At 37.4% G+C, this 12885-nt stretch overlaps 1 protein-coding gene across 1 annotated transcript; it reads left to right on the top strand.

The window, feature by feature from the left end:
• The first annotated feature begins 465 nt into the window (after nucleotides 1-465).
• Nucleotides 466-12040, top strand: LOC140170763 (uncharacterized). The gene is made up of 9 exons (XM_072193990.1): nucleotides 466-510; nucleotides 1002-1130; nucleotides 5543-5821; nucleotides 7074-7148; nucleotides 7494-7625; nucleotides 8303-8434; nucleotides 8807-9037; nucleotides 11735-11785; nucleotides 11918-12040. The coding sequence occupies exons 5-9, from the start codon at nucleotides 7512-7514 to the stop codon at nucleotides 12038-12040; spliced, it is 651 nt and encodes a 216-aa protein (XP_072050091.1). The 5' UTR covers nucleotides 466-510; nucleotides 1002-1130; nucleotides 5543-5821; nucleotides 7074-7148; nucleotides 7494-7511.
• The last annotated feature ends 845 nt before the right edge of the window (nucleotides 12041-12885 follow it).

The raw sequence follows: 12885 nt of genomic DNA, 5'->3' as shown, positions 1-12885 counted from the left end.
AAATAATAGGTATTTTGTTATCTTAATTGTCGCATATGATGGTCAACTACTGCAAATAATAGGTGTGAATACATGAGTTGCATAGATGGCATAAGATCTCCTGATGGCGCTATTACATTGGTCTGTAGTCAGTATTATGTCTCCACTTGCAGGTTTTACTTCATCTCCGATCCCCGAGTCATAATTCTTCGTCCTTTTCATTTGATAAATATCCTAGAAACAAGAAAATGATTTATTGTCCAATCAAAATTTAAGTCCAATCCATTCACACCAATGAGTGTTAACAAAAGTACAACCCGAACTAATAAATAAATTTACTTTGTGTTTACTATACTATCAAATCAATTCATTAACAAGAAGTTTGCCCATATCTGCTGATGCGAAAATTTATTTTATACTTAAGGTTACTCGCGGTCTTCCCGGTCCGCTAAACAGGAAGTCACGTGACCTGTAACAAAACCTGATTATTTTGCTCTTGTGGCTGTCGTTTTTTGTAAACAGCATGTAAAAGTAAGTTGTCAATTTTGGTATTTGGGGATATTGAATATGACTATATTGATTCGATACCGGGATATAGTATTTCCTTCTTAGCAGTTGTGTTTATTTGTGTATCTCTTTGTTTGTTCTTGGTGTTGAGGGATCACAGCGTTAATTGCAGAATGAACGTAGCTCCGAAATGCTACAGAGCGGTATCATGTTCTAAAGAAAGGGAACATGTATGGTGAACCATGTGGTGGAAATAAATTTGTGTTGATACAATAATTAGTATTAAACATGAAAACACTATAGCATAAGGACGGAATTAACCGAAAAGTCCCGGTAGTTGACAATATAATGTATAGTAAGTTTTGACGAAGTCTTGTTTAGTTCAATAGATATACGCGATATTGACACACACGCACCCCCAACAAAAAAAAATCCAAACCATACATATTCCGTCCTATTGAATTGCAACCACCATAGATTACACCATTGATAATATTTTTATATTCTTTATCAAGGTCGAATTGTGATGCGTTGAACCATAGAGCTTTTGAAAGCTACACTTCCCCATTGACCTTCAACTTGTCCATATTATGTAAAGGCCTCTTCATTATAACAAAACACTCTGCGTATACAGCAGCTTACAGGTGAGAATTATACTATTTGTTTCCTTCAACATATTCGTTTTTAATCTTAATACTTTCCCAGTTAATATTTTCCCAAATCTTAACAAATCGTGTACCCTAAATAAAGGTAAAGTACCCTTACGAAAATGGCACGCAGTTTTTGAACGCATGCAGCATGCAAGCAGCACGCGTGCCGCACCGCATGCAGCACGCGTGCAGTTGGTAGCGTGCGGATGCGTATATTTGGAACGAGGCACGCATGCAGGAAAGCGTGCAGATGCTTGCTGCATGCGTGCAGGTCATGAGCGTGTGCAGTTTGCATGCAGCATGCAAATCCATTAGCGTGCACTGCATGCGTGCAGCACGTACTGGCCATATATATGTGAGACAAAATCATGAAAAAAAAAATCAAAAATAATGGTTAACAGTGTATCCTGTCCTTACAATTAGTCTTACATAACCTGGCTATCCATTTCACAATGAACCAAAATTGCCTAGCTTAATTTTATACAAGTCACTTATCTAACTTGACCTACCTGATTTTGAACCTGGGACCTTCTGCATGGGAGTCTGATGCTTTACCATTTGAGCTATTGGGGTATACACATTTGATTAAGTGTTTTAAGTTAATATAAGCAATATTTTGATGACTAAACCGGCCAAAGTGCATCATTTTATGAATATTGATCAAATTTACTGTGAATATATATTGATAACATTCACTATAAAAATGTTGAATTTTGTTTTGATTTTTTGCAGTGCCAATTAACTGTTGATTCATGAATGGCATACCAACATCGGACCAATGTTGCAATGCCAACTATCGAAAAGAAATGGCATTCCAACATTGGGCCAATGATGCAATGCCTACTATTGACTTTCGAAACAGGAATGACATTCCAACATCGGCCTAATGTTGCAATGCCAACTATCGAAACAGGAATGGCATTCCAACATTGGGCCAATGATGCAATGCCTACTATTGACTTTCGAAACAGGAATGACATTCCAACATCGGCCTAATGTTGCAATGCCAACTATCGAAACAGGAATGGCATTCCAACATTGGGCCAGCTAGTGTTTCAATGCCAACTATCAAAACAGGAATGGCATTCCAACATTGGCCCAAAGTTGAAATGCCAACTATCGAAACAAGAATTTGCTTGCCCCCCACAAAACATAACCAAAATGCTTACCCCCCCCCCTTTTAGCCCGCCAAAAATTGCTTGCCCCCCCCCCTCCCCTCTTGGTCTGCCAAAAAATCTTGGTCTGAAGGTTAAATACTTAGAAAATTTTGGTCCGAAGGCTAACTTATTTATTCATTGTAAACATTTAAATATTTTCACTTCTAGATCATTGCCAAATTGTGACTTGATGTCAGTTGTGTAAAGGTGAATTAGTCATTGAAAATCCTGCATGCATGCAGCATTTTACCTTACTGCTTCTGGAAACCCTGTCTGCGTGCAGCATTCTAACTTTGTGATCTGGAAATCCTGCATGCATGCAGCAATATGCGTGCTGCATGCAAGATGCGTGCAATTTGCATGCAGTCCTACAGTCCGCACACAAGTGTAGTCTGCACGTAATTTGCGTACAGATTGGTAGTCTGCACGCAGGTTCTGCAAGCAAATTGTGTGCGCGGTGGATATTTGTGTGCGGTGCCTGCATGCACTCAGCTGGTTCGCACACATGAACACGCTACCAGCAGGCCTTGCTTGCATGCTGCACACATCTGCATGTGTGCTGCACACTGCCGCACGCGTGCTGCATGCTTCCGCACACATTTTTCATTGCTTGCATTTTCGTAAGGGTAGTTTACTAATAATATAATTGTAGTTATTGTTTATAATGATATCTGTGTACTCTATGCCTTGTTAGTTAGTATACGTTATTAAATTATTATTTTTACATCACTTCCTTCAATTAAAAACCTGAGTTTTGTTCTGTTATACAAGGGTCACTGGTCACTAGTCACTGACCAGGGAGTATCATGTAAAATGCTCTTTTCATAATCATGCACTGTACGTACGTATCAGGACACGTCAAAAACACAGAATACTGGAAAATGTATCTTTAAAACAAAGGTCCGTATTTGTGGTCGTCCAATGTCCGAATCGCACACAGTGAATGGCAAAATTTTAAAATGCCAACATTGGTTTTGGGTAGGAATTACTCTTGTTATACTTGTTTTAGGGTGTATTTTCAATCTTTGTTAATGTTTGTTCAAGGTGCCTTTTGAGTCTCCATGGTCACGTAGGATACCACTTCCCAATGACCATGCATATGCAGTATCTAGCCGTGGTGATTAAGGGGTTACCACCCAATATGTAGTTGTCCTTTATGTGAATTTGCTCTGAACTAGTTATCGGTAGTAAAGGTTTTTAATAGCTTACTCGTTGGCCAAAAGATTCTTTAAACAAAGAAATTTTTAGAAAAACCCGTGCGTGGTAAGGTATGCTGTCAAAGTTATGGACAGGAGTGACTTAATTTATCCGACCCAGCAAACACAAAACGTTTTCGACATAATTCGCAAAAAGTTATAAAAGGTTGTCAGAAAACGTTTAAATGTCGGGTTATATAAAGGGTATATTAAGAGTATAAAATGTTTTTATAACCTTAAAAACATTTTTTGATAATCTACTGCTCAGCAAACAAAAATATTTTACAGAAAACGTTTAAATGTCGGGTTATATAAAGGGTATAAAAACGTTTTAATAACATTCCAAAAACATTCTTGAAAACTTGATACAAAACATTCTAAACAGAATGTTATTTTGGGGTTGAAAAAATATTTTGCGAAAAATGTTTGCCCAAAATATTTTCAATAACGTTTTAAAAACGTTTTCATGACCTTTATATAAACCGACATTTAAATGTTATTAAAAGGTTTTGAAAAAAAATTAAGAACATTTCTGTGTTTGCTGGGTTCAAATATTTTAACATAATGTTATTTAAGTATTGACACAATATTTGGCAAAAATGTTTGCAAAAATAGTTTACAATAACATTTTTTGAAAACATTTAAGAATATTGTTGTAATGTGTCTTCATACAAAACGTTTTAAAACGTTATCATGACCTTTATATAACCCGACATTTTAATGTTATTAAAACGTTTTTACCTAAACCAAAAGCCAAAATATAACTTATTTAAAATGTTTTTAAAACGTTTTTGTGTTTGCTGGGGACTTATTCAACATAGTTGTTTACAGTAGCAATCAGTGAAATAGCCCTCCTTTTTAAGGACATTATATTGTGAAGAGATTTTCAAATTCTATTCACAGCATTTGCTGCTATTTGCTGGCACAAATAAGGTTTTTTTTTATATATATAGTACGTATTACACTAACAGTTTCTGAAAACGTTAGTTTCTTGCAAATAATTGTACAAATCAGATCGTATGGTGAACCCAATCATATAAAATCACTTTAAACAACGCAACGAACGTAGTGACAACACAAACACAAACATGTAAACTCTTCAATTAACAGCACTGGCAAAAGTGTTGGTAATGTCCGCTTTCCATCTGCAGGGTCTCCACGGATAGTCTACACTGAAAAATTACCTGAAAATAAGTTACTAATTTTTATTGTTGAAAATTGGTGATCCGTTGATCACGTTCGTTGGGTACTGGGAAGGAATGGGTCACACCGACATCGCCTGGTTAATAATTATGTTGTACAGCAGATACACTAAAATCAACACCCGGGATCGATACACGTGAATGTGCTATGCACGATTTGATATTCAGACGATAAATCTTTGGATACTGGGGTAGAAAATGATCCATATTTTGATGCTTGCACTTGAATATATGTGTTGAAAGGATATGATAGTCGTTAGCTTGCGTATTGAGAAAGAACCGTGCGTATTGAGCTCAAAAACTGACAAAAATTCTGATTTTATATGCGCCGAACTATAGCACAGCATAGGCCACACAGGTGGAGGCAATCTAAAAGCAGTTGACCTCATGGCGTATACCATGCTCACTAACATCTACAGAAGTCAGTGACCAGGCTATTGTCAATAGTCTTAGTCGGATGTCCCTCGGCCCGTTATGCGTCTCAAAAATATTAAACAGGTTGGAACAAAATGGCCATGCGTGGCTGTGGATTCACCCTACCATGGCGATTTTTGCCATGAAGATATCGGGGCGATGACACTGTGTGGTACAATGAGGAAGGCTCATCGTTTAATCATAGAGTACATATTCTTGAGAGGTCAAACGATTTACCGTTTTCCTATTACCAACCCAAACATAATGATGTTTATTTTATGACATTCCTCAACCAATGAAAATTTCAACTTGCATGCATATTGATTGGAGCAATGAGGTAAAACTGATTACAGATTGTTGAAAGTTGAAAAATGGCTTCATTCATTCGTTCGTTAATAATTGAACTTATAATACAAACTATTCCAATGAATTTACAGATACCGCAATGGCACAGCCGCAGCGGCAATCAATACACCTTATATAGAAGTGGATACGTTGCCCGATCAGTCCGATCCATCCCCAGGCACTTCTGTTTCATCTAGAGGAAAGGTCCAGGTCAAAGGTCGCTTTATCACTGGCTGGCTTCAAATTATTTGTGGCTTCGTTTCAGTCAGCATAGGCATCGCTACTGTGGTACATATTATTGCGAACGATTACCGTAAACCGTCAAAACTTACGTATTTGGCTTCTTGAGCTACCCAATTTGGGGTGGAACTGTAAGTAGAGAATTGTTATGAAATAAACATTCAAGAGTTTAAACCAGATATGTCTAATATATATTTGTGACCGTCCACCACGAAACGCCCGTAAAGTCGGCCCTCGGTCAATTTTGTTTTATTTCGTGTTTAGAAAATATACCATAAGCTTTAAAATTATATACCATTTTACTTCAAATGATATTCAGAACCGGTGTTATGGTTTGTTGTACTTGCTCTTTCAGCAAATGAGTACCTTATTTTGGGGCTGAATAATGTCGTCTTTTTTCAAATTGCTTAATATCAAACGGTCGTAACTGGCGGTTACTTCAAATCATCCCCAAGTGAACGAGGTTCAGGAATGTCATTTCATTGTTAATTGTTACTTAACTCACCACTTGAACAGGATTTAGCCAAAGCAAACAAAGACTAGAGCTATTTACGAATTCTATACCTAGAATTATTATCCTCTTCAACAATAGGATTAGTAATTGGTTTACAAGGTGTTTGACTGCCACTAGCAAAATGAGAAACATGTAGCAGCAATTTGAAGTACACTTGAATATAACCTTTATGCACATTTTGCACTGTTTTGTGTGCGTGGCCTGAACCAAAGGTCTGCAGTGCAAATCTGTCTTTTTATCTAGTGTTTAGAGAATGTTTACCCAACCATTTGTATCATAATATGCCTACTGCGGATACATATACCGTAATTCTCCAATGATGTAAAGAACATCATTCACAAACTTTCAAACTTCTCCGACCTAAAGATTATAGGGATAATACACTTAAATGATGTTGTATTCATACTTGCATCTACCGGCATCTACCGCCGTCGCCCGATGCTAGCCTTTCAAAATGCTTCTTCCGTGGAGTGTTTAAATAAACGAGTTAGGTGTGAAGCATGCATGAAAGGTTAACATCGCTACACTGCTGCAGATGCATAGGTGCTATAGTATGCACTTTCATTTGATATTCTAAATACCATTATGAACCCAACACATGCACCTCAAATCCAACCTTCTAACTCTTGGCAAGCAAACATAGTCCAAGGGTCCCTTAAACTTACATTTTATAAACTTCTACACCACTTCTACACTACTTACCAGAACCTCTTTCGAGGAACGTGTTGTTAGCTCTGATGGTTTCTTGGAAATGACTTTGCGATCAACCCATTTCATTTTACATTTTCATTTCGTTTACCACTACATATGAATCTGTAATTCTGCGACTTTTATACTCATGGTTTTATTTTTGTTTTTCAATCGATAAGCTTTACTTTACATCGGGAAGTTTAGGCGTAGCGTCAAGGGCATCCAATGAATGGAGAAGGTCTACAGTGAGCCTGGTAAGTACAGACCTGACATTAAGGAATCGGATATTAACGTTTGCACAGTATTGTTTGTGAGAGTTAGGAGTAAACCAGACATATCGAATTGCATTCTGAATACGAGGAATGTCCTTCTGATTGAAATTCGCGATTTTAAAGGGGCTGAATTTGAACTGGGAGGGTGGCAAAATTTCGTAATTTAAACAACAACATTGCTATGTTAGCTTAAATATACCTTTAAAAAAATAGTCAGAGCAGACATGTCCCCGTAGTCTCGCTTCAGAAAACATTTAACCGTATTTGAAAATCTTGGGACCAAGCTATGGCAAATGACCAAATGTCTATGTCTACTCTATTTTTCAGGTTGTTCCCTACTTGGTGATGTCAATCCTGTCTGCGGTCACTGCTATGGGACAAGCTGTATGGGAAGGTCTCGCAGCCACCGATGATAGTTGTGCCAAATTAGACGCTAAATTCGATTGCGACACAGATCAAGTAAGAGCAGTCTTTTACCATGTGCCGTTAACATGCATATGCAGATGAACTAGATAAAAATGCGGACATACCTGCCTGTGTGGGGACTTAAACACCAGATGTCTTCCATGCGAGGGCGAGCGGTCTCATCACTGACTTACACTGACTGTCCCTGATAAACAGGATTCAAGTATAGTACTTATAATATAAAGGAATAATTATATGAATATTAACTGCATATCATAATATGATTCGTGATGCCCAATCGCGCCACAGTTATTATGATCTGGTATAAAAGGTCACATATTTCCAACATTCCAACTAAAATTACTGATTTCGATTTTATGGTAATCTAATCTGTTAATTTCTTAATTTAAGTTTGGGGTCTGATGAGTAATTGTTTTTGTAAAGTAGACAAATCTATCGCCTCTTCACAAGACTTGCCTTGACGAACTACAAATTGGTGGCTTGGACAGTCTCCTCGCATGCAGTAAACTTATACTTCACATTATGTTGTGCACTGGTATTGTGTATAAGTGGGTGCTGCATAGAATACAATTATCAATAGGAAGTGCCTGGTGACCTAACCTTTGAACATTGTCCTGTGAACTCTCACCCTCCAACAATATGTCGCCGTATATTGTCTAGACTACATACACATTCCTTCCCATAATGCACCATGTTTATATCATACACAGGCTAAATCAGACAAAGGGTTACATACCTTAACATCTTTCATCGCTGTAATTGAAGTTTGTGTGGCCGTAATAGGTGCACTGTGTTGCTGTCTAGGAGCGGAGTGCGCATGTCATGTACCTCGTTATTCGATCGTAAGTCATACATATTTCGTAACAATTTTTTGTAAATTTAGAACATTCTTAACAATGGATTGCACCGCCAACATTGGGAGGGACGGGTGACTGGGGATGTGACGGAGAGATGGGGCCAACCCTTGCCGAGAGACAGACACAAAGGCCAAAAGTGAGCCCATTTTGCGTCTTTGTAGGACAATGGTCGAAACCTTGTTTCTTTTAAACTATTCACTATTCATCTACCGGGTCGGATCAGGTCTCGGCGACCCTAATGCTCGAGATGTGCTCACTATTCGGTCAGGGTCGTAGCAAGCGGGTGGACAGGATGGACGAAGTCTATGTGCTCTCATTTGACGTCACGCAATATTTGCTTTTTAAAATACTATGTAGGAGGAGCTAGAAGGACCACCGCAGTCGGGTAAAGCATCAAAGATCAAAAAGCATGAAAGGCGTCGCAGAATATCAGGTTGGATTCAAGTTGCATGTGGAGCGATTTCAATGTTTATTGGGATAAGCATAACCGTTCTTTCAACAACAGCACCTCCGATAATAGACAGTTTTGAAGTTGCAAACATAGGAATTCCATCGGGAATTATCAGTTGGCCTATCTGGGGAGGAGCTGTAAGTTTTCTTTTTGTTGTGTCTTTATAAACAAATTGCTACTTTTTACTTTTTACTACGATTTTCTTTGTACAGACTGTAACAATAAAAAAAATTACAATTGCAATTTCGCAATAAAAGCGATTATGGCAACAATGTTATATGCAGTAGAATGAGTATTATCTTGGCTAACAGTTTCGTTACTAGTATTGGGCTTAAATGCTATGCTTAATTCACAGGGGTTGATGTACTTAGACCGCTCGAATTTGCATGTACTATATGAACGATAATTGTACAAGGAGTACTTGGCGACTTCAAAATTTGAAGAAAAAAAATCGCCTTCGGCTTAAAAATCCGGTAAAACTTGAAAATTTATGAAAATTCAGTTCAAAATCCAAGATGGCGGCCGTAAAGTGAAAATTGTCAGAAGAAGAAAACTAAATCGAAGCCAAGCCATTAACATGTCTCACATGATAGGTAATTGCATACAGATTAATTGGGGACTTTAAAAAATGAAGATAAAATTGGTCTTTGGTTTCAAAATGCACAAAATGGCAAAAATCAAAATGGCGGATATACGAATAAATGATCAGGGCCAACACCTGTGAATTAATTAAATCGTACAGAAAACGAATCAGGCCACTTTTGACATTTTCACGCATATCTAGCTTGCATTGCCTAAAATCGACTTTCATGTTCAGCAATTGCATTTTTTTTTTTTTTTAAAAAAAGGTGTCGTGGCGTAAATGTGATATACAGTAGGATCAGTAATATCATGGCTAACAGAAAAACTTTACATGGTGTCTTTTCCAAGTTCAAGCTTAAATCCTATGCCCGATTTTACTTAATCGCTTGAACGAGTTCGGCCACGTTTTGCAAATTTCGCTCATCAAGTTTGTACCGCGTAAAATAAACTCTCATGCTTATCGTCAAAGATCTCAAAACAAAAGCAAAAGTCTTTCATGTTTTTCTTTCACTTAATTGACATTAGTAAATAAATAATATGATATTTATTTTAAAATCATAAATTAAAATACCGCTTCATGCAAATGCCCCCCATTGTTTAAAATTACCCATCTGAAGACCGCCGACCAGATGGTTAATGATTCAACTCAGTTCAGTCACTTTTGTTACACAAAGACACGAAAGTGGCCCAAGCTGTTTTAGGTCTACTTTATACAATTGGCCATATCTTTGCTTGTAGACCACCGATTTTTATTGAAACAAAACTTATGTAGTAGCTTACGACCAAGTACAATTCAATACAATCAATAAGTGACATGTTTGCCTAATACTATTTTTTATATTGTTGCAACCTGTATTATAAAAAAAGGTTTTTTTTAAACAGTAAACTTGCAAATATATCCGGTAACGATCTGTTACCATCCTCACGCAGTAGTGACTGGCTGATTGTCTTCTTCACAACTGTAGATTTTCTAGGTGTTTGGCTTAACCAAGCATAAAATATATTTCAAACTATATATCTATTATTCCTTGTACAGAAGTATAATGTAACATGCATGCGTCTCGCCACTATTGGATCATTTTAATAATTTGACCCGCTGAGCTCTTCTGTACCCCTACCAGGAGGAGGGCAGTTGTCCCAGTATATTTGCTAAAATAATAATTTCCATTTTCTTTCTTTCTTTCATTCTTTCTTTGAGCAGATGGGGTACGCTTAAAGTAAAAACATTATGCTATTCGGCCTAGACATAGCCGCTTTCTCCAAACGGTTGATAAACATTTAGCGATTACAAACGTTTGCAATTAAACGTTTACGGGCGTTAACAAACATGTTTGAAAAACGTTTGACGAAAACGGCTGTGTAGACTGTAGCATAAAAGTAAAATGATCGAATTGATACTAAATTCCTCAACAAAAGTTTGGAAAGTTTTTTCAAGCATCTGTATCTCCAATTATTTGTAGCATATTCATATCGTGTTGCATATCACTGGATAGCTACAATGCCCCCCCTTTACAATGACACCCCATTTGAAACAATAACATTTTTCACGGCTGAGTACACGCCTTGTGAATGTAGTGGGGTCTCAAAAAGAATTTGACAAATTGACCATTATTCTGTGCAGCAAGCTGCAATCCCATATCTTCTGAATCTGGGACCTAATGCAATCCTCCAAGATGACACCGCTCGCCCCACATAGCCACGGTAGTCAAGACTACCTACAGAATATGGGAGTAGAGACAAAATGGCCTGCCATCAGGCCAGACCGATTGATCAATCCGATTGAACACTTGTGGGACCAGCTTGATCGTGCTGTGCGTGCCAGAGAAGCCCATATGCAACCACATTGAATGACCTGCGACGAATCCTGGTTGAAGAACGTATAACCAGGTCGGTGAGCAGCATGAGGAGAAGGTGCCTCACTATTGTGGCTGCCTGTGGTTTTCCACCCGCTATTGAGGTTAGTGGCTAGCGTTGTTTGAGCACAGAATAATGGTAAAATGTGGCAAATTCTGTTTTAGACCCCACTACATTCACAAGGAGTGTACTCAGCCGTGAAAAATGTTATTGTTTCAAATGAGGTGACATTGTAAAGGGAGTATTGTAGTTAGCCATTGATTTACAACACGATATGAATGTCACAAATAATTGGAGATACAGATGCTTGAAAAACCTTTCCAAACTTTTTACATTTAAAACATCCTCACGATTTTAACAATCTTACTTATTATCTATCTTATTTACCTTTTCTCCAGCTTTATATCATATCAGGTAGTTTAGGAGCCGCCAACGAAAACACGTATTTGGTGAGTTTCTGTCAAAACAATATTGTAAAGTTTGCACAAGAGATCCCCACATGTTTGAAATAAAAAATTTAGGTTCTTCCCTATCATTTCATTGTTGAATGCTCATTCCTCTCATTTCTATATTTGCCTTAGATTGTTCCATATTTGGTGATGTCCATCGTGGCAGCCAACTGTGCCGTCGGTCAGGCTGTATGGGAAGCTTTAGCAGCTGATTTCAAGAAGGGAAATGATGATGACAGGGTGAGTAATTGGTGACAAGTAAAATATAACAAAACGATATCGAAGCTTGCTTTACATTTGTGAATATTTGAAGATCAAAAACACGAATGTAACATGTGTGTATATAAAAGCCTGAATTCTATTTTTAATCATTTGCCATAAAGTGTGTATTATATCGCAAATGTCAAAATATTAAAATTATTTGATATTATATAGAAGGACATTCTTCGTCTTAAAATGCAATTCGATATGTCTGATGTGTTCTCAGCTTCCACAAAAAATACGTGAAAACGGCGCTATCCGAGCCCTAAACGTACATAATATATACACTGCAACTATGAAGACTTTAAGTCTAAATAAGCAAAAACGTGCTCATATAAATTGATATTATGATCTCTTAAAGCATTTTAATATGTGCATGCACAAAAAGTTTGTACAGGAAATTGGCTGAAAAATTGAGCCATTCAAATTAGCATATCTCCGCAACCACATCAGTTTTCTTTCATTTAGCTCTTTAATCTGAGATTACTTTGATGAGAATCAAAAAAGTTCAATTTTTTTTGTATTATACCTATAATAGGGTTTGTGGGAGCCCACTCAGTTTTTAATCAATGTTTTCTCGGGTGTTTTCTATATGAATATGACTTACCGGTACTCCTCCGGGGACTTTCTAAGAACACATTCTAAATTTATGATAATGACTTACATCGAAGCATATGATCCATCACAGCGATTGGCCTGACGTCGACAACTTTCAGAAGTGAAAACACACATTTCACTCACTTATCAGAGACATTTCCGTAAACATGGGTATAACGTAGAATCCATGAACATAAATCATGTGATTCAATTGAAATGTTGATATCAATCCCATAGGCCTT

This window comes from Amphiura filiformis, chromosome 15, assembly GCF_039555335.1.
Source record: "Amphiura filiformis chromosome 15, Afil_fr2py, whole genome shotgun sequence".
Lineage (NCBI taxonomy): Eukaryota > Metazoa > Echinodermata > Ophiuroidea > Amphilepidida > Amphiuridae > Amphiura > Amphiura filiformis.
Note: the sequence above shows the minus strand (reverse complement) of the source record. Positions and strands in the feature narration are given on the sequence as shown.

Coding starts and splice junctions, on each gene's coding strand:
- LOC140170763 (XM_072193990.1), top strand. CDS start 7,512: ATGTCAATCCTGTCTGCGGTCACTGCTATGGGACAAGCTGTATGGGAA. Junction 8,435..8,806: donor ATGTACCTCGTTATTCGATC/GTAAGTCATACA, acceptor AATACTATGTAG/GAGGAGCTAGAAGGACCACC. Junction 9,038..11,734: donor GGCCTATCTGGGGAGGAGCT/GTAAGTTTTCTT, acceptor CCTTTTCTCCAG/CTTTATATCATATCAGGTAG.